Source organism: Phyllostomus hastatus, unplaced genomic scaffold, assembly GCF_019186645.2.
Source record: "Phyllostomus hastatus isolate PE091 unplaced genomic scaffold, TTU_PhHast_1.1 phas_contig_551, whole genome shotgun sequence".
In the NCBI taxonomy this organism is placed as follows: Eukaryota; Metazoa; Chordata; class Mammalia; order Chiroptera; family Phyllostomidae; genus Phyllostomus; species Phyllostomus hastatus.
In genome coordinates, this window is record NW_025333909.1 from 6,797,832 (window position 1) to 6,821,000 (window position 23,169).

General features: G+C 37.4%; 1 protein-coding gene across 1 annotated transcript in view; it reads right to left on the bottom strand.

Moving 5' to 3' along the window:
• Positions 1–11,043: 11,043 nt before the first annotated feature.
• The window catches only part of BRWD3 (bromodomain and WD repeat domain containing 3), a 95,402-nt gene continuing 83,276 nt past the window's right edge, over positions 11,044–23,169 (bottom strand). Inside the window, exons 37-41 of the mRNA XM_045847470.1 lie at positions 21,258–21,410; positions 19,095–19,258; positions 18,422–18,519; positions 17,719–17,877; positions 11,044–12,308 (exon numbers count right to left, since the gene is read on the bottom strand). Of these exons, the coding sequence (XP_045703426.1) occupies positions 11,554–12,308; positions 17,719–17,877; positions 18,422–18,519; positions 19,095–19,258; positions 21,258–21,410 (1,329 nt within the window). The 3' untranslated portion in view covers positions 11,044–11,553. The remainder of the gene's footprint in view (positions 12,309–17,718; positions 17,878–18,421; positions 18,520–19,094; positions 19,259–21,257; positions 21,411–23,169) is intronic.

Sequence of the window (23,169 nt, forward strand, 5' to 3'; positions counted from 1 at the left end):
GATAAAGGCAGGAAAATTAGGACAACTCTAGTAGCATAATCAATAAAATATAACTTTACAAAATGAGAAAAAATAGCTAGGGGAAGGATGAAAAATGCTGATATCCTCCTCTCCCTGAAAGAAAGCCCTTGGCCTGGAAGCTGGAGAGGGGGAGCCTGTGCTCTGGGTGGGCTGCAGCAGTTAGAGTCTCCGACTTGCTGACCTAATGCTGCATTCGTCTTGGCTCAAATACCATCGATCCCTACAGAATATTCAAATGTTTATTGAACAGATTTTTTTTCTACCTGCTTTTTTGCCTGAAGACCATTTCCAGAGGTTTTAATAATTTTCTTAAATAGTTTGAAACAGTTCTACTAAGACGAGTCAGTGGAGATTCTCATTGTCATGCTAGGAATTTTTCTAATTACTTTTTTTTAAGCACTTCCTAAATTGCATTTTGCAAGCCTTCCTAAAGCAATTTGCATAAGATCCAAATAAGTAACTTTAATCAGTACAATATAGGGTTTATATGGATTTTAAGAAATTGAGCCTCCAATGGAAGCATGTTTTAGAGATTGGGAAGATGCATGAAGGAAAATGAGACATTTAAAAGAATAGAATAAGCATCATAGAAATAATTTAAGTGAACAATTTCAGCCTTGTACAGCTAAAGACAACTGAAACCAAGTGTGATCTTGAGCAATTGCTTTTCTATACCTCAGCTATCTCATCTCTACATTGAGGCTAATATCTTCCTCATAGGGTTGATATCTCAAGAAAAATAACCATTATTACTAATACAGAAAATCTGATATTAATATCCCACCACCACCATCAACAATCCCTCCCAACCTCTGTATCCCCCCAAACCAAAACTTATGTGGGGCTTACCCTAACCTGTTTCTGAGGCTGCTGTGTTTGAGGGCATAACACCCAAATCCTGGAAACTAAGGAATTGAAATCCTCATTAACACCCCAAACTCAGGCCTGGCTGGCATAGCTCAGTGGATTGAGTGCAGGCAGGGAACCAAAGTGTCCCAGGTTTGATTCCCAGCCAGGGTACATTCCTGGGTTGCAGGCGAGAACCCCCAGCAACCGCACATTGATGTTTCTCTCTCTCTCCCTTCTCTCTCTAAAATAAATAAATAAATAAATAAAATCTTTTAAAAAAATACCTACTTATAATTACCAATAACAGCTTGAGCCACAGAAATATATTAAAAATTAAAAAAAAAACACCCCAAACTCCATTCTCTGTCCTCTACTTAAGATGGATCTTAGAAAGACTTTAAGTTACCACTTAGCTTTCCTTTCTCCAGTTACTCTCCACCATAACTGAAGTACCTTACTCCAGGTTGGGCTGCTTCTATCTACATACAGATTGTCAAGTAAACAGGCCAAGCCACAGAATGGCGTCTGTCCGCAGCACAAAGCTCCAATTCATATTTCTAAGTAATATTCTCCCAGAATGAATAACGACTAGTGTACCTATAACCAGTTGGCCAAACTTGACTTGTTCTGTCTAGCTCGAAAAATGAACACTCCTATTTTAGAAGTCAAAATAAGGCAGAACCGATTTACTAGAAATTAGGTAGGAACACCGGAGAAAAATAAGGAGGGGCCCCCAAACACCTGGAATTATCTTCTGGAGGGTGAGCCCCTTGTAGCCCAGGCTTACCCCACTAGGTGAGTGTTCTAGGATCCCATCTGCATCAGTGCACCAGATGGCATTGTGGTGAGAGGCTGCATTTGGATTCAGTGAATTTTTCTGAAGACTCTTTCAACGCATTTGCCCACTTCATGATGGGTGATTTACGAGCGCACCTGCCCACACCATGCTGAGTGTTCAGCAGTTTTTGACCAAAAAACAATGTGACTCCCACGCCCCACCCTCCCTACTCACCCCATATTGCCCTCAGTGACTTTCTTTTGTTCCCTGGATGAAAGAAGTCCTTAAAGGGAAAGGTTTTACCAATGGGGAAGTAGTGAAACCAAAAATAGCAGAAGCACTAAAAGTTTGGTGTCAAAATCAGTGAGTTCAAAAAGTGTTTTGAGTAGTGGAAAAAAACATCTCAATAGGTTTGTTACATCAAATGGAGAATAATTTGAAGGTGACTGCAGTTTAAACATGTAAGAATAAACATTTTTTATAAATTCCATTTTGGGGGGATCCCCCTCATATACCCTATTTTCTACCCCCTTTCTATTTGATTTTTACATCAATTTTTGTTGACAGAACTCAATACTCTTATCTGTTACAAACCAACATTTTCGTTTCTTGATGATCAAAATGAGTGGCAGGTGATTTCCAGAAAAAAGATGACACTGTGAAATATGAGTGAGATAATGTAAATACCATGAACCAAATTCTACTTGGGCAGTCCTATTGGGTTTTTAAGGCCAATTGCAAAACCTATCCCTTAAGAATAAAAAGGGGAGCCTTGGCTGGTGTGGCTCAGTGAATTGAACGCTGGCCTGCGAACCAAGGGGTCGCTGCTTCCATTCCCAGTCAGGGCACATGCCTGGGTTGTGGGCCAGGTCCCCAGTCGGCTCGCTCAACAGGCAACCACACATTGATGTTTCTCTTTTTCCCTTCCCCTCTGTCTAAAAATAAATGAATGAAAAACTCTTAAAAAATGGAAAAAAGAATAAAGAGGGTAAATAGCCCATGTAACAAACACATGATTTCTTAAATTACTTCAAATGTTTTCCCCTAATAACCACATACACTGTAACAGAACTGTTATAAAATTCAAATTACCAGGGGTTCAAATTAAGGTTTACTGCATTTATAGGGTTCATCAAACCCCATCAACCACCACACCACCCAAGTCTTAATTAGGAAAAAAATCCAAATCATTAAAATGATACCAAACAAGGATTGACATATGAAAGGTGAGGCTGAGACAGTAAATGCTTTCTTCTTGGATACCAAAATTCTTGTTGAAATGGACTTATTTTCCATGAACATTTTGGATTTAGGGCAAATGAGGGTACAAAGGAACAGTGACAAGTTAAATAACAAGGAAAACAAAGAGGACGTTCAAAGAATGATTGAAAACTTCCTAAAACAGCCCTGGCTGATTTGGTTCAGTGCATTGAGTCCTGGCCTGCCCACCAAAGGGTCACCGGTTCAATTCCCAGTCAGGGCACATGCCTGGGTGGCAGGTCAGGTTCCCAGTGGGGGTGGGGGGTGTGAGAGACAACCACACATTGATGTTTCTCTCCCTCTCTTTCTCCCTCCCTTCCCCTGTGTCTGTAAGTAACTAAAAAATCTTTTTTAAAAAGTTCCCAAAACAAGAACCCTAGACTAAATCAAACCCATGGATTAAATCAGGAAGCCTGAGCCATTCTCTGAGAAGTGTACCTGAAACCCACTTAAACTTGGAAGAGAAAAAAGTTCTAGAATTTGCAACTGGTAAGGGAGCACACATAGTACATGGAAGGCAGCAATAACTGATAAATTTTGTATTGTGCACTGTAAGCACATTATTAGCAGAATTAATCCTCACATCAGATAGGAGTAAATTCTCTACATTTTTCTTGGGGACTAACCCTTATGTTAGTTTGCATAAGAAACGCACTTAAGAGCTACATTCATTTTTCTGCTTCTAAGCCTGAAAACTTTAAAAAATTTAGCCCCTAACTAGAACCTCCTTAAAGTACTAAGAGGCATAAAAACACACATCTCAATGTTTTCCTGGGGTCTCTGAGCCACGAATGAAATACCATGCAACACGTAATCACAGAAAAAAATCTCATCATGTTTTAAGTAAATTTGCGATTTTGTGTTGGGCCACATCCATAACCATCCTGGGACACATGTGGCCCATGGGCCATAGGTTGGACACCAACATGATCTTAGCCAGAATCAAAAGGAAATGTGATCCTCAAAATGCACATGCATGACTTTGGAGTTTCCATTTCGTGGAGAACGGGAAGGAGTAAACTGGAACCAAACATCATCACCCCATTGACCAAATATAGGAGCTACAAGAAAACTACAAGCAGCTAACTCTGGATGAAATCAAGGCTTTTGTTTCCTAGCTGTGTGACATTATGGCAAATGACCTGATTTTGTTGAAACTCATGTTTCTGACACAAAAAATTAAATGTACTGCTAGTGTCATTCTGGTGCTTGTGAGTATATGGAGTGTGAGTAGCCCTGTCAACTAACTGTAAAGCTCTTTTTAAAATTCCAGTGCTTGTCACATAATAGGGACTTAAATTTTGAACAGGTGAATACACAAATAAACAACTCTTCGATGAAATAACCTAGTCTTCCTTTAGCCGTCTCCTATCACTAATATAAAATATATATAGGGGCTACAAATTCCTGCTTGGAAATATCTTCTATAAAGGACATCCCCATATGTATCTGGAGAAAGAGTATGACTCATTGTTTCATTGTTCTCTCATAATGCTTGAATAATTATAAGCCAAGCCAGAAAAGGTCTTTTTACCATGTTGAAAACTTATTGTATTTGCCAGTCTTATATTTTTGAGGCAAAAATGTACTTGAACTATTATTTTGCCTTAATAACTATTTTTTTCTTTTTTGAGAACTACTAACCGCAATTATAATAAAATGACCAGCAATCCCCAAAACTGAAAGAATTACTTGGTAATATGAGAATCTCAAGGGTGCAATATTTTTTGTTCTAGGGATCAGACTAGACAAAAGTAACATTTTTATATAAAAGGCTTGCTCTACTTTATAAGTTAAAATTTAACAAAACAATTCACAACCACCAGCACTTCATTATTAATATTTTAGGTGAACAATGCCCAAAGATAACAAAAAATACCCTGAAAATGACGTATTATACAATTTGGGCTTCAAAACTGTCATATTGTAAATTTTTAAAAAAGCAAAACAAACACCTTAAGACAGTTTTATTGCCTTAAATTACTTGACAGACTGCACAATATCCCTAACAAATTAACATACTACTATACAAATTCTACTTAGAATTGCAGTACAACAAAAATCAGGAATTTTTTTGTTTTTTCTTTTTGCTTAATCCCTTCACCTTTGTCACCCAAATGAATTTGATAAAAATGTTTAAAAAATGAAACACAGAAACATCCCTGTAATAAATAAATTCCACCAAATAATATTAATGACCTAAACTAAGCGTTTACAATGTTTTGACTTCATATATTTACTGATTCTCTGTAGAGAATCAAACAAGATACTGAGTAGGCAACTTGACAATTCAAAATTTGCAAATTAATGAAAGGTTATTCGCTTCAGGTTGCTTTTAGAAAATAATCCAGTTTTTAAAAACATGTAAAACATTAAAAAATAAAAATATAAAAAATCCAGTATCAGATTTAACTTTGTTAATGATTAATAACGTAGCTAAAATTATCTATTAAATGTCAATCATCTCCTGATGAGAGGTAATTTTCAGGCAACTGCCACGGCTGGCAAAGAAAAACATACTAAAGGTACAAAGAAAGGAAAGAAAAGTTTCCCTAAAACTTTGGGAAAACATTGACACCATAAAAAGTTCATTTTATTGAATGCTATGTTTGGTTTTTCAGTAACATGTAGCATAAAGCATCCTTTATGTGTTTATATATAAGACCTAAGATATCAACTGCAAGTGTATGGGCTTATCTGCCCCAAGAAAACCAACTCACAAGCTCAATGCACTGGTTTCAATTTATTTTGTGTACATTTGGCAAGTAGCTGCAAATTGTGAGGGTCATGTAATTGAGAAAGATAGTACAGACTACTTTGTTCTTACCCTTCTCAGCTGGGGGGCAAAAAGTGGATCATCTCAATACTGTTCTAATATCTGTTACAGAAATTATTTACTCACTCTATTTTAAAAACCTAGCAGATGAAGTGAGAAAACATCAAAGCTCACTGTGAAGGAATTTTAACACACACTGTTCTATCTTTAAAGAGAGATACACTGTATCTCTTTAAAGAAATACCAAACTGTAAACAGATCCCCACTTCAATGTCCAAATATTGTGAAAATTTGGGCTACTTTCATAGACGAAGGATATGCCAGTACACAAAGGTGATATTTTTTCCTAAATAACTTCTTTCTCGGTTCTAAACACACAAACCAGACCGTGTATATATAAAACATGCACTCGTGTTTGGCCAACTTATGTACCTTGAACTGAGTGAGGTTCTTGCAATTGGGAAGGAAATTCTGTGAAACCATACAGGTGCACAATGTGGGCACTTACACTACAAAATAAAAATGCCTGGGATACATAACTCAGCTGTTAAAACTTATGAGCTATAAAGACATTAGAAATCTATTCATTTCAAAAAGCTCTACAAAACGAAAGGTTCACTAAAGCTTTGCAGGCTGTTATTTAATGCACCCAACAGCCCACATTTAAAATTTTTAACATATTTATTACCTAAAAGTGACCCAGGATATCTGTAATGACAAAGACAAAAAAAAAAAAAAGCCATAGTTTTCTCTGATAGGAAGGGGTACCTAGTTCCTCAGATGAAAAAACCTTAATATTACATGACAAAGAAACAAGAATGGACCCAAGAGTTACATGTTATAATCTTTGAAACTGGATCATGAAAAGGTCACCCCGTTTTTCCTTCTTATTCATTACTCTCCAGTACCTGAGCTAAGGCACAAAGCAGCAAGACTGCAACTGATTCCAAACAACTTGGAATTTTATTGTAAACATCCCATAAAGAATGGCAACAAATCCAGTTTTTTTTTCTTTGAAGATAATTGCTTATAATGACTTATAACTGCCAAACAAAACATCTTTTATAAACCAAGCCAGTCTAGTTTACCTTTTCTGTACTGAATTTTAGTTTAATGGACATTTTGCCCATATACAACATCACATCAACTATTAACTGAATGATTTTCCATCTTAAAACTTATGGATACTAAAGAACAAACATAAGGTACAGTTTTGTTAATACTTTGTAAGGGATTACAAAAGACAAGGATGATAAGTTACAGGACAAAGAAATAAATTACTGATTGCCATCACCACAGTATTGTTTAAAGAACTAACATTTGTAGTACTGCCTAATGTGTATCTGGTGACATGTGAAGACACATTTCCCAAATGCATTTCTAAATATTTTTGTATGTGAATTTAAAAGTCAATTACCAATGGCGACTTTAATATGTATCAATAGTCTTAATTTTTTTTAGAAAATACTTATCATGCTTTTATATGTCAAAGTCTCATATTCTAGATTTAATTAAGATAGGAATAACAAATGAGTATACATATAAATAAACAAACACACCTTAACTCTAAACTGCAGGGCCTTTCTACTGTACTTCTGCCATCAATGAATCATAAATTACCAGTCTCGTTGAAGTGTGCTAAATTAGGTAATGTCTTCATGACAGAACGAGAAGTGAGGGTAAAAGAAGCAGGAGAGGAATGATGAAAAAGAAACAATCAAGAATAAGGCTACATAACAAACGTCAAGAAATAATAGGGCCATCCACATTCCCCAAAATACAGCACCATGAAAAAAATGAAACTTTATATTAGAATTTAATCCAAACTTCATCAGCTTGGTAAAGCAACTTCACTAAGAGGTGGAGAGCAAAAAAGCATGAAAATATTTTCACACTGTTTTTTAAAACAAGCCTTAAAAGTGATCTTAGAATATTTTCTTTTCAACAGAACTTTTACATAGCCTCATGTACCACAAAAATGTTGGGGATGGGGTTAACATTTAAAACAATGAACTCGAAGTGTCAAAAGTTTTGTTCCTTTCCTCAGAACTAAAAGGCTGGACATCAAAGGGTACTCAAAATTATACAGGATGCAAGTCTCCTTTTTGTGAATGTGAAAATTCCAACTTTAAAGTACCAGTTGGTAAATGTGCATAAAATAATTTCCAAAGATCTATAAGCGTGTTTAATACAAGGTTTTTAATTTATCACTACCACGAACATACAAATTTTGAAAAATGTTCAAAAAAGTTTTATCAAAAAGTTTGAAGTGGTATTCACATCTGTTTATCACTGTTATTGTCTCATGACAATCTACAGGATTACAAAAAAAAACAACAAAAGATAAATCACTCAAATTTATTTCCAATTATTTGAAGGCTGAGTTAGATATCTGAGCACACAGTTGCACAAATGAGATTTATGCATTTTACGCTGGGAGAAACAAAGTGCTATATGGAAGAATTCTAGCACAAGTCTGATCTCTGGCAAGGGAAACAAACAAACAAACAAGAAACAAATGAAGGGAGGGCAAATTAAATGAAAAAATATAGGGGCGCATGTACACAACAAATCCTAGATTGTTTATCTAGAAGGTATAATGAAATTAATGATCAAGCAGTATATATATATACAGGCTAAGCGCTTTATAACAGAGGCAAAGAACTGGTAGACAGCGAACAGGACTGTCTTCCATACAAAATAGTCTTTTTTTTTTTAATGTCTGAGATAAAGTGTGCCAAGTTGGAAAAAATCTACATACACACTCGCACGCACACACACATATAAACAAATTTAGTCACTAGGCTAACAGACTAGTGAATGTTTGGAGAGCATCTGATTGCTGGAAGAGATACACATAGCAGGCCATAGATAAAAACACACAATTCAGTTTTCATAAACATATACACATGCTAAGATCTTAAAGCTGGGAATTAAAACATTATTAGCATTCATGAGAAATATTACAGTTCACTGACTATTAATATCTAGCATAGGATTAGGCCTATACATCTGACAGCTCTCATGAACCTAAAAATAACAGTGGTTTTTCTCCTTAGCAACTCTTTTAAGGTTTAGACTTTTCTTCAATCTTCTTCACCCATTTCCTACTTGCTTTGCTATGGCTGAAACCCAGGTCTTATTTAGGTTTAAATGGCCTCTAAAAAATTAAAGCAATAAAATATCCCATGTGATACAAATTACATCACATTCACAGGAGGCAGCGTTACAAAAAGAGCAAAGTATAAACTGTGGGGGAAAGTCGAGATATAAAAGTAAAAATACATCTTCCAAACTTTTATTCTCACAATTATTAAAATAATTTGCATGCAAACAGAAATGATCTGTTTGTTTTGTAATAAATGATAACTATGCTCATCTAACACACCCTGGTGACTAACTCTTTAAATCCTAGTAACTGAAATCAACATTACAGCAAAATGCTGTCACTAGTATTTTCACAGTATTTCACTACATATAAAATATGCTTAAAATGTCTTTAGCCTTGTTATCCTAAGTATCTAAACCTAGAAAATCTTGACATCTGGGGAATAAATGTGGCATTTTTATTTTTTCAAAATAAATTATAAATAAAGCTTCAGACAGCTAAAATCACACAGATGGTAATTCTTCTACATTTCAAGAGGTCAGCTCTTCATAGAAGAATGTCAACAAAAAATTTCACACTAAAACGATACACATGATACTATTTGGGTATATCCATGAATTTAAGTAACTTAAGTTACTTTGATTAGGGTAGGCCAGAATGTTATTGATTCCAGGAAAACAGAGGCACAAATTTAGTCTAAATGTCCAAGAGATGAATAACTAAAATAGCACATTTTAGCAAAACTCAAATGCAGACTTCCAAAAATGAACAATTTTGAATCTGTACTATGGTAAAAGTGGCAGTCGACTGACAACCAGTAGCTTTAATTTAGTGAAGAAAAAAAAAATTACAAAAAAAATCAGGTTGATCTACTTGTCCAGTAACAGAATTTAGTGCCGTTAACAATTCATAAAAATGCTTTCTTCAAGCCTGAACATTTCTACTGCAAGTGAAAATTGCTTAAAGATGTTAGTCTAAGAATAACCCTCACCTGACCCAACAAAAAAAAGCAAAGTTATGTGTGTACTCCTTCCTCTGCACTTAAGGATTTTCAGATGCGTGAAATGATGGAAAGCGTGAGACAAACACGTCAGCTTAAGTATCCTGGGATTACTAGGCAGAACATTAAGAAGTTTCATTTGTCCCCCCCCCCCAAGTCTGATCTAAGCACAAAAAGTCTGCTGTTACAACAACAGACGTCAATATATATTCATTCCCTCCCGCCTCCAAAATCGAAGGATCTGACAAATTCGCGAATTTGCAATCTCTCAAATGTGAGGAATAAAACTGATCTGGGAACTCAAGCTCACTTATGGATCTATGTGCACTCTACTGCTGTAAACAAGGTCGTAAGGGTTTCCATTCTTTCTTCTACTACACAGTAACTCAAAATCTCAGGTGTGCAGTGCAATGAGGTTCTTTTCTGAAAGATTGTAACAGAAGAACCTTCTGGAATGGTATGAGCAGAACCTTTGCCTGTTGATTCAAAATATTAGCTAGCCAAAACATGCCAACTCAAACTAGGTGTTTTGTTACATTTTGAAATTCAAATGAAAACCAGCCACTCACAGCTGCTAAATAGTAAGTGGTAGCAGAGATATATAAGCAGTTGTCCAAGTCTACTTACATAAATATGTTCTAAGAAAAGTCTAATGTAGAGCATACTATGCTTATACAAGTTTGTTCATTACAACCATTAATTTGAGAGCCAATATGATTATTAACAATCTCTCAGCTTATAACTTATGAATATTCATTCCCACCAAGCTTGTTCTATTTCTCCTTAGTCAGTAATGAATAACAGCATCTATTTTTCTTAATGTTTCCAGTAGTTGTAGTTAATAGAGGTAGCTGAGCTACTATTCAAAGAAGTTATTCTTTGTGGATGAGGATTTTTCAAATGTTTAAGTTATTCTTTAAGCTACAGAAGTTCTATTAATGCAATAAAATATAACAGGAAAGGAAAGTGGATGCAAGAAACTTTTGCATTTGGCACCTTGTCTAGATTGATACCTCAAGTATTCTTTTTTAATAAAGTTAATGCACACATCAGAACACACCACAAAGATTTGCTACATATTTACAAGGCACCAACCCTTTCTCACCTTTAACATGAATTAAGCAAATCAATGAAAAGTGTATCAAGATCCCCCCCACCCCCCCAAAAAAACTGTAGTATAAATATATACTTCAGTTCAGTACAATTATTGAAAGTTTGGCCTGGGAAGAGTAAAATAATCCAGATCGTTCTTACAATATAGAAACTGTAAACATTTAATAGCTGCCTTTAGGATTGGTGTATTGTGCAAAAGTTATTATTACTGGGTACAGGAATCAAAATGGCAAAAACAAACTATATAAAACTCTGTAAGAAGGTGCTATACTTCTGTGATACAAAAGCAAAAGAGGGAATATTCTGTTGAGATAAAAATGTCATGCTACTCTTTAAGAAGCTGAACGCTCCTTTCATGTAGTAAATCTGTAGTGTGTCTGTGGTGTGTGTGTGTGTGTGTGTGTGTGTGTGTGTGTGTGTGTGGGCAGATTTTTTTTTTTAATTTAAGGCCTAATGAGTAAGGCTTGTTTGAACAAATGAAGTGTGGAGATCCAAAGTCTTGAAACAAATGTATACTGGCAAAATGGAAAAGCACCAATGTGAAAGGAAACAGAAGTCCCCACACAACTTGCTTTGAAGATTTCCTGGTAAATTCCCTGCAGTAGAAGGCCATTGAATTTTTAGAATTATTCTAAATTTATTAACTGTTAATAATTCCATCCCATGAGATGGCTAACCCTGGCTTTTTCGGTCATTTTACGCACTCTGCCTGATCTGGATGTACCAAGATTCAGAGGATCTTCAGTGGACACAAAATTGTCATTATCAGAATCATCATTATATAAAACGGTCCTCCTGCCTTGGTTTCTTGTTTTAATTCGAGGCAGTCTACTGAAGCGTCCTGAAAACATGGTATCAAATTCATCATCTGCAATACGTGCACGTTTGGCTCTGGTGGCTCCTCTAGAAGCACCTCTTCCTCCTCTGCCTCTGCCTCTCCCTCTAGTGCCACCTCCTCCTCTTCCTCGACCCCCTCGTCCCCTGCCTCCTCTTCCTCTGCCTCCTCTACTCCATCTGCCCCATCTGCCCCATCTGCCCCTTCCTCCTGTGCCTCTGGTCTTCCAGTTTCTTTTTCCATTCGCATATTGCTTTCTGAGTTTCCTTTTAGGCCTAGTTTGTATGAATTTGCTATAGTCATGGTCTCCATCTACATAATCTTGATCTGTCCTGGAAGTTGATTCAGAGTCAGAATCAGAACCACAGGAACTTTCAGAACTTAAACTGGATCCTAACTCTCCACTTTCTGAGGAAGATAAATGTGATTTCTCTTTTGTTTCTTTTTTCTCTTTCTCTTCTCTTTCCACGCTTTCATCTTCTTCCGATGCACTAAGTAGCTTTCTCTTGACTCCTGTCCGGGGCTCTCTGCCATCGTCATTTGTAAGGGGTCCATCAACGGAGTGATCTAAATCAAGATGAACGATTTTTTAAAGTTAAGCTTTGACATTGGCAAAATGGTTATTTAGGTTTGAAAGTAACATTCACAATCTATAAAACATATTTATACTCAAAGATAGATGGGGTAAAGTCATGGACAGTGTTGGAGTATGCATTTAAATCTGTTGGAAATGGAAGATAGTCAGGTTTTGATTTTTGTCTGATCACTTTTTTGGCAGGGAGGGGAGTGTAGACGGATGGTGGGGGGTGAGACAGCTGGGCAGGAGTTTCAAGGGTTGAACCCTAGGAAGAATGATCTGAGAACATGTATCTGAATAATTTCATTCATTCACTAAATGCACATTTACTGATGATCTACTATGGGCCAGCCATTTCTTGGAGCTTGAAATACGGCAATTACGAGATAAAGTCCTTGTTCTTGGAAATTCTATTTTAGTAGGAAAAGCTTGCTTGACATGAAGTGAACAATTACATAATACAATTTTAAGCAATAAAATGTGCTATAAATAAAAGAGGAAAAAAAAACAGTGTGAATGTATGTTTTGGGAGTACTTTATTTAAGGAAGACTTTCCTGCAGAGGTTGTATGTAAGAAAAGAACTGAATGAAGTTAGATCTGGGGAAAGAACACTCCATTAGAGGATACAGAAACACAGGGTAACTAGAGTGGAAGAGAAAAGCGGAGTAGTGGGAGATAATTTCCAGCCAAGGGTTTTACAGCAGAAGAATGACAGGATCTGATTTACATTTTTGAAAGAGTGCTGTAGTTGCTGCAGAAAGAACAGATTATAGGAGAAGAGATCGGAAGTGGCGATCAGTTGGGAAGCCACTGCAATAGCACAGGTAACGCACCACGAGGGATGGAACAAAAGAGGTGCTGAGAAATGACTGGATTTGGAGTATTTCCTTCTAGCCGCGCCACCAAAAACAGCCTTTCCTTTTAAAGTCCCAACTGATGGGAATGGCTGATGGATTGGATGTCAAGTGCTAAACAAAGAATGAAGATCAGCTACTAGGTTTTATAGTCTGCAACTGGGTGAAGGGTAGAGGTATTTGCTGAGTTGGAGAACACTAAAGGAGGAATCGGTTTGGGCAAGCTGGTAGAAAAAAAAATAAAGATTCCAGTTTTGAATACTACTAGACACACAAGTAAAAACATTTAAAAAAAAAGGAAAAGAAAAAAAAGCAGGTGGATATACCAGTGTAGAGGTTCAGGGGAGACTTGGATAAAGCTATAGATATGATTTTGAGGATTTTCTGTAAAGAGATGACATTTAGTGTCAGGAGAACTGAGAGGGCTCATGGAGAAAGCAAGTACCTCAGGTAGCTGAGGACTGAGACTTGGGATATTTCAGCATTTAAAAATAAAGAACAGGCAAACATACTAGAGAAGGAATAGCCAGTCAGGTAGGAGGTAAACTGAAAATAGTGGAAAAAGCAAAGCCTAGGGTTATATGCTAACCCAGATTAGTCTAATAGTCTTGGTGTTCGGGACTAAATTGCATTTCCCAATAATACGTATATGGAAGCCCTAACAACCCCCAATGTGTTTTTATTTGAAGATAGAGCCTTTAGGAAGTTTTAATCAAAGTGAAGTCACAAGGGTGGGCCCTAATGCATAAGGACTGGTGTTGTTATAAGAAGACACACCAATGCTTGCTCGCTCTCTCCCCCTGTGTGTGCATGGACAGAGAAAAAAGCCACGTAAGGACACAGCAAAAAGGTGGCCCTCACCAGACACCAGCCCTGCTGGCATCTTGATCTTCGACTTTGAGCCTCCAGAATTGCTGGAAAATAGATATCTCTTTTAAGTATATGAAAAGCTGCTCAGCATCTCTGTCCTTAGGGAAATGCAAATCAAAATCACAGTGAGCTATCACCTCACACCTGTTATAATGGCTAGTTTAAAAAAAATAAAAGATAAGTGCCCATCACTTATCTTTTAGGCAAGGACATGGCCAAAAGGGAACACATTAGCTGTACATGTTTGGTGAGAATGTAAATTAGTACAGCCGCTATGAAAATCATCATGGAGTGTGCTCAAAAAATTAACATACAACTACCATATAATCCAGCAATTCCACTCCTGGGTATATATAAAAAGGAACTGAAATCAAGAAATCTGTACTCCCTTGCTCATTGCAGCATTATTCACAATAGCCATGATAGGAAAGAACATATAATATATATATATATTATACATATTATATAATATATATATATTATACATATTATATAATATATAATTATGAATTATTTAGCCTTAAAAATGAAATAAATCTGGCCATTTGTGATAACATGGATGAAGCTGCAGAACATCATGCCAACTAGGCAAAATAGCAGGACACAGAAAAAGAAATACTGTATGATGTCACTTATATGTATAATAAAATACAGTCACGCGCTGTATGAAAACGGGGCAATGACAGACACATATATGATGGTGGTCCCGTAAGATTGTAATGGCGCTAAAACATTGCTCTCTATTGCCTACTGATGGCACAGCCAGAGTAATGTCAGAGAGCAACACACTGCTCCTGTGTTCATGGTGAGGCTGCTGTAAACAAACCTACTGTGCTGTCAGTCATATAAAAGAGTAGCCTGTCAATCATGCACAGTACAGAATACTGGATAATAATGACAAGTGGCTATGCTACTGCTTTGTGTATTTAATATACTCTGCTTTTTATGGTCATTTCTTAGTGTACTTACTCTGTTTACTGAAAAGACCAAAAGCTTGCTGTAAAACCCTATGCCGTGTTAAGCTAGCAGCAGTCCCGCACATCCCATGTTCACCATGTTTATTGATCATTATCATTTTCTCCTGTGTTTGATTTAATCTCCTGTTGTTTTGTACAGCAGCATGCTGTACAGGCATGTAGCCCATGCCATACAGACTAGGTGGGTAGCAGGGTATACCATCTAGATTTGTGTAAGTAAATTTGACGATGTTCACATGACCAATTAGCTGAAGATGTGTTCTCAGAACACATCCCTGCCATTGAGTTCGTAGAAGCAGCGAGTGTCAGGGTGGTTGCTATGCGTCGAGGCAGAGGAAGTAGGGAGCTGCTGGTTAGAGGGAGCCAAGGCTCAGATATTCAGGACGAGTAAGTTCTAGATATCTAACACACAGCGTGGTAACTTTGGTTAACAGTACTGTACTATATACTTGAAATTTGCTAGGATAGATCTTAAATCTCAACGTACACAGTAATCACAATAGATACCTTAATTAGTTTGATTGTAGTGACCATTTCATAGTGTATGTGTATACTGAAACATCAAGTTGTAACTCTAAATATGCACAATTTTTATGTCAATGATATCTCAATGAAGCTCCTAATAACAAATATCTGTTATAAGCCACCTACTCTGTGGTGTCTTGTTGCGATGGCCCAAGCTGACTAATATAGTGAGTGACAGCCATAGAAACTGTAGATAAGAGATTTAGGTGGTATGAAAAAGTTACAGAGTTCAGAAAACTGAGCAACTGACTGCGTGTGAGGGGCAAAAGGAGAGCCAAAGAACACTAACATTTTCAAGTGGATGACCAGGAGGAAGTTGGTGGTGCCATCAACTAAAATAGTGAGGGCAGAAAAAGAAGCAAGCTTGAGAATAATGAATGATAAACACCCAATGGAATTATTTTAGGAAGCACTTGGAGATGAGGCTGGTAGAATAGAGATACTAGGGCTAGATACATGAATTAGGAGACTCATCAGCATAATGATGACTGATATAGCTAGTAGATTCCTTTGTTTGTAGAAGACGAAAGGAAAACACCAACCCAAAATAAACAGAGATTATATTAACACACTGGAAACAGAGATACAAGAGAAGCAGTACCGTGGAAGGCAGGCAGCAGAGCTCCTAGAGCGGCACACAGCAGCATGCAGTGATGCAGATAGATCAGAGAGAGGGGGGCTAAGACAAGGACGGTGATTGGTCACTGGAGAACACTGGTGATTCTGGAGAGGAAAAACTTTTGTAGAGTGGAGGGGTCAGAAGCTAGACTATAAAGGATAAAGGAATGTTTAGATGGAAAGAAAATAGCAGCAGGAAGTGTAATCTACTCTTCCTAAAAGCTTGATAATGAAGGAAAAGGCAAAATGAGAAGAAAGTGGCATGAGTATGCAACGTGCAGCTGGAACAGAAGGGAGGAAAGAAAAAACTGAGGAAAATAAATGCAGTGACTATCTTAAAATAATCAGGTATGTAACAATATTCCTCACATAACAAATAAAACATGTATCTTTAAAAAGTCTATTTTGGGGTTGATATTTCAGTGGTGATGGAGAAGCTATTAAATCTTTCATTAAAATTTATATGAAATAGCCCTGGCTGGCGTAGCTCAGTGGATTGAGCGTGGGCTGTGAACCAAAGCAGTGCAGGTTTGATTCCCAGTCAGGGCACATGCCTGGGTTGCAGGCCATGACCCCCAGCAACCGCACATTGATGTTTCTCTCTCTCTCTTTCTCTCTCCCTTCCCTCTCTAAAATTAAATAAATAAAATATTTAAAAAAAAACAAACCTTGCTTTGAAAAAAAAGTTATGTGAAATAAAAATATAGACTTTAATAAAAGTATTTCTAAAAACATGGTAACTATTCTTCCCAAACTTCAAACAGATGAATATATTAGAAGTTTCTTTGAACATGTTCAAGGTCCATAACACAGGGCTAAGCATAAGAAAATCTGCGTAACAATAACCTTCAAGTATTTATAACTGATGCTCATGACATCGTGCAAAAATAAACCACGGGATGATGAATTATTAACTCAGGGATTTCTTTTTAACCAGTGAAATTTTTTCTATAAATAGAAGTTAGATGGAAGCTCATGAAATGAATAATAATAAGTTTCTTTGGTTGAATGGAGAAGGCTATTCTGAGAATTCCTGAAGTAGCTCTGAATTACTGAGAAAGAGGCAGAACAGTCTGAAACCCACTCAGTTATTGAGAATACCTAAACAAGGTGGTAGATATAGGTGTTGACTAAAAGAGGGCTCACTAGTCAACCAAAACCCTTTTTCTAAATTGGGATGGGCTTTTTTTAAACATGAGTCCTATTTAAAGATGATTTTGGAATTTTATTTGCCTTTCTTATTAATATGGTTTAAATGTGTCTAATACACTGGTTTGTATGTGCTTGGGGAAAGAACGCTTCATTTATTTGTTCCTGTCTATTCATTTTACATTCTATTTCATTATATTATTGAAATATTACTGAAAATCTGATAATAGCCTGTTCTTAGTTGTGGCTATGAAACCCTGTCTGAGTCAAAGTCAACAATACTAAAATCCTCATTAACTACAAGCACATGCTAATTTTCACTGCATAAATACACCAGCTTTTAAATAATTCATTTGCCATTATAGAGGAACAAAGAATAAATACTGTGTCCATATTTATTCCCTACCTTGTTTAACTGGCAAAACTCTATTCCGAAATGATTTGGCTTTCCCTGCATCATGGCTATTTCCACTTCGGGTGTATCCACTCAAGCTCGATGAAGACAATGGTCCATCCAGCTCATCATCAAGTAAATATGCCGAAAGCCCTTCAGCAGCATCTGAAACTGACATTTAAAAAGACCATAATGTTACTGTGATTATCATGCTGTTCGGAAAACTCTCTCACGCAGTTATTCTACTCTAATGTGACAATTGCGCACTGCTTGAAGGAAATATGAGTGTTTTGACAACAAATGTTTTATCACATTGTGAAGCTTTCAAGGACAGACTGTCAGAAAAACTTGTCTAAGGAAACCACTCCTCCACACAATAAATTCTCAATTCTTCCACTGGCGAAAATATTATTGTACCCAGTGCTCTGAGATAGTACAGATGTTAAAAATCATGAAGTTACAGAATTTTAAAACTGAGAGGCTTTAAAATTCATATAGTCTTAACACCTTCACTTAAAATATGAACACACTTAATCCTGTGGCCCTAATGTCTAACCTAAGACCACACAGCTAGAGAAAATAATTGGGAATAAAATACAACTCTCTACATCAGAATCCATGGCTCTTTGTACTATAAACCATGCTGCCTTTTCTACAGCCTGAATATCAGCATTAAACTGAAATATGTAAAACCAAAGACAAAAGACATATTTACCAGGAGACGAGAAAGGAGAGCTGGTCCTGGCATAAGACACTGAGGTATTCTGGTCATTTTTAGGCTGCAACTTCATTTGTTTCTGTTTCCCTTTTGGACTACAAGTAACAATATATAACAATTAAGATTTTTTTCTATCAGCAATATATTATGATAAACAGTACATACAAGATGTTTATGGTGACCAAAAAAGAAATGTCTGATAATTTCACTGAAACACTTCAAATTGGTAATGTAATGAAGTTAAATGTAAAGCATTCAAATGAAAAGTTTTTGGTCTAACAAAATCCACATCAACAAAGCTTTGGATTACCGCCTCCATCTTTACACAGGTGCATGACTTCTTTAAAAAAATATCTTGGGCCCTGGCTGGCATAGCTCAGTGGATTGAGTGTGGGCTGCAAACCAAAGCATTGCAGGTTCGATTCCCAGTCAGGGCACATGCCTGGGTTGCAGGCCACGGCCCTCAACAACCGCACACTGATATTTCTCTCTCTCTCTCTTTCTTCCTCCCTTCCCTCTCTAAAAATAAACAAATAAAATCTTTTAAAAAAATCTTTAAAAAATATCTTGGGTCTGGGGGTCCCCTCAAGCCATTTAATAAACTTTAAGAAATGAAGTAATATATACAAAATGTCTCAACAATATAGCATACTGCATCACTGTAATGTACCTAGGAGCTCTGCTACTAGATAAAGAACTGCTGCTGCTTCTTAAACGTTTTCTGTACCGCGGCCGTCTCCTCTTCTGACTCTGGATTGCTGACTTATATTCAGAGATGATATTTTTAATATGACTTTCAAATAAGGCAGATAACCGTAGCGTCATGCTATAGACCTGAAGTGGAAGAAATCAGTATTGTTTTAGCAGCTACTTCAATTATATAAAATATAAACAGTATAAACATGCCTGGACCATGACCAGTATCATCCTTTTATACAAAATATATACATTATATCATGCATTCAAAAAATGCTTCCTGAAGAATTAAAGCAAGTTACCATTTTTAACTAAAAACTAATAAAGGTTTTTAAAAGAGAATATTCAATGTTGGGAAGGGTAGCAAAAAACATTGTAATACATTGCCAGTGAGTTTTTTAAACTGGAACAGTTAATTCCCAAGGGCAATGTGTAATAGGATTTAATATAAAAAACATAAAAACATACACACCCTTTGGCTAATAATTTCACCTGTGGGAATTTATCCTAAGGAAACAGAATTGCACACACAAAGTAATTACGTTCAAGGATTAACGATGTTAGCCACAGCTTTATGCATGTAAAGTGAAAACCTAGAAACAGCCTAAATCTCCAGCACTAGGACACTTGCGAAATAACACAAAACCACCATATAATGAAGTACTTGTGGAGACATTAAAACTTTTCTTCTCAAAGAGTAATAATATGAGAATATGCTCATAATATATAAGTTTAAGAAAGGTTTCAAAATAATAAAACCCACTGTTTTAAAAAATATGAGGTCTGTCTGGAAAAAGTCTAGCCATTGTTAATATAATGAGGACAGTTGTGTGACATCCATGTAACCCATCAGCCAAGGAGAGTGGACTGGAATGCACATGTATGAACAATGACCAGTTCACTCTACTAGTCAGTGGGGGCGGTAGACGCCTTTGAGTGAGCATGTGTACTGTGTGGCTGTCAAATTCAAAATGACTGAGCAAGTAGAGCAATGAATCTGCATCCAATTTTGTGTTAAGCTTGAACATTCCTTCCTGGAAACTATTCAGATGATTCAGAAGGCTGCAGCTATGAGCAACTGGTGAATGGCAGCTTCATCGTGACAACATGCCTGCTCATGCATCATGTCTCATGCAGTTTTTTGGTGAAACATCACATCACCCAGGTGACTCAGCTCCTCTACCGCCCAGATTTGGTGCCCTGTGACTTCTCACTTTTCCCCAAACTAAAATCACCTTTGAAAGGGAAGAGACTTCAGACCATGGATGAGATTCAGGAAAATACAACGGGGCAGCCAGTGGTGACTGGGAGAACTGTGTGAGGTCCCAAGGTGCCTACTTTCAAGGGGACTGAGTGTCACTGTCCTATGGACAATGTTTCTTGTGTCTTCTTCAATAAATGTCTCTATGTTTCATATTATATGTCTGGATACTTTCTGGACAGACCTCATATAACCATATTTAAGTATAAGTGTAGGAAATAAATGTGAAAAAATCATGTCTCCATAAATTAGTGAGAATTCTTTTATATGAGTTAAAAGTGAGCAAGTTATACGCATATTGTGCAACTTATTTAAAAATTACTCAGATACCAGTGATTACAAAACACAAAAATTATTACTTTTTTGTTCTCAAGATATTTAAATTCTGATAAAACTTAGGGAAAGTATTAAATGTAAATATGAATAGACAGCTATTACTTGCCAATGCGGTTCACTATTTGTTATGATAAAGGAAACATAAATATTCAGAGCTAATCTGAATATTTATATAAATCAATAGTTTTACCACTTTTACTTATAAAACTTTTCATAAATAAAAGACATATTAAAGTATACTCAAATTACTACTTCTCTGTCCCTTGACCTCTCTCTAGCAGACATAAAATATTACTAAAGAGTAGAGATGAGGCAGGCAGAGGAAAGAAAGAGGTGCTGAGATTCAGAGCAATTATGCTCAATGTATCTTTATGCCTAATAAATTGCCAGAGAAATACCAAGAATGAAACTTCATCAGTGATGTCAGAATTGTAGTATATACTCGTTTAGAAATTTTAAAACTGGTAAAAGAAAAAGCTGCCTGATAGATGCATAACTAAATGCTTAGATGATTAATCCACTTAACATAGATTTTCATACCCTTGACTTTTTATTAGAGGTATAAGTTTTGCAGTTGCTGAATATTTGGCGAACGTCCTTATAAAATTCCAGAGGACTACCATAGTTTCCTGCTTCCAAAGTTTCTTTCACAGTGCTGAAGTCCACAGGAGTGTCCATGGCACCTTGATGATCCTACAAAGAAGAATGTGTTATCAAATACATAGCCTAGGTAAGGAGATGACATAATACAATGAGATAAGATTCGCATCACCAAGTCACCATGAAATAAACAGACTACTTTTCAGTCTGATAACTGTCTTCTCTAAACAATACATTTAAGAGCTGTCTTTGGTGGCTTAGGAAAACAGTAGAGGTGTTTGGGAGGTCCTTAGCCCTCACCCAGCCATCCAGAACCATCTGTAAGACTGTCAAGAACCAGAAAAGAAATTCCACAGCCACTGGCTTCCCTACAGAGTTCGTAACACAAGACTGCATCGCTTGCTTGAAGCTGAAGTAACCAATTCCTTGGCAAACTGCTCAATGCAAGTATGAGATGAGAGAATTCACATATAACTAAACAGTTCCATGTCACAAATTAGCTGCATATTTTTAAGACATTCCCAACTATGAGCACACTGTACCTAGAATGTTACTAAAGGCCTAGGTCTGCTTGGCCATATCTGTGCCTTTCTCCTATCATTTTAATTTTAATAAATGTGACACTTTTGCTTCATGTAAGGTCTTCACTTTCATATATTAAAAATTAGTTTGATTTTACCCTGGCTGGTGTGGCTCAGTGGATTGAGTGCCGGCCTGTGAACCAAGGGGTGGCGGGTTCAATTCCCAGTCAGGGCACATGCCTGGGTTGCGGGCCAGGTCCCCAGTAGGGGGCGTGCAAGAGACAACCATACACTGATGTTTCCCTCTCTTTCTCCCTCCCTTTCCTTCTCTCTGAAAATAAATAGATGTAATCTTTTAAAAAATTAGTTTCATTTTGATTAGAGGGAGAAGATTTTATTTCAACCTAAATCTTTCAATTCCAGTTAAGATATTTCTAGGGTTGTCCCATGGAAGTGCATCTGAAATGTATAAATATACCTGCACATACCACAGCCATCAATAAACAAACATATTTTGGAGTAAAGGCCATTGTCAGTATTAGATCTCTCATCCTATTTAGAAACATTAGGAATTAACATTCCCACATTCCTCTCACAGGAGAAGTCAAAGAACCAGCAGGCACAGAGGAAGGATATAAAAAGAGAAAAATAGTCTGGGTGAGCCGTGGCCGGAGCTGCGTCCGGAGCTGTGTCCGGAGCTGCATCGCGGCTTCCCTGCTGCCAGGACAGTGCCCACCAGCCACAGAGGGACGTGCGGGCATCTCTTGCAGCTGCCCACCCGTAGGCCCCTCATTGTCATCGTAGCTGCCGGCTGTCCTCAGCATCAACTAGGGGAGGATGGTGCATAGCAAGGGGTCTCTGGAGATCCCCACAAGGGTCAGGTCGAAGGAGAGAATGAGGAGCGGCCCGCCAGGTCATAGGGAGCCCTGGCACAGAGGTCAGGGCCAGACTGGGGCTTTGGCCTCCAGGGAGAGGCTGAGGTCAGCGTGGTAAGGGAGCCGGTGGCCGGCCCTGTAAGCCCACAGATGACAAAGTCACTGAGACCCTTGGGAAGGTGACTACACCCAGGAGTGCGGTGGCCCAGCCGCATTGCACAGGCAGGAACCACAGGTCCATAGGAGCCACAGGTGAGGGAGAGCTCGGAGACCGCCAGGCTCCCAGCTTGAACAGATTCCTGGGGCTTTTATTCACCAAACGGGGCAGCTGGGGGAGGGCTTTCCTTCTGCGCCCTTGGGAGGCGCTCAGGAGATGTGCGGGTGCTGCACACTTGCATGGACTTGGGGAGCTCGGCGTGCAGCACCATGTAGGAAGCACCAGCGAGAGGCAAGGGG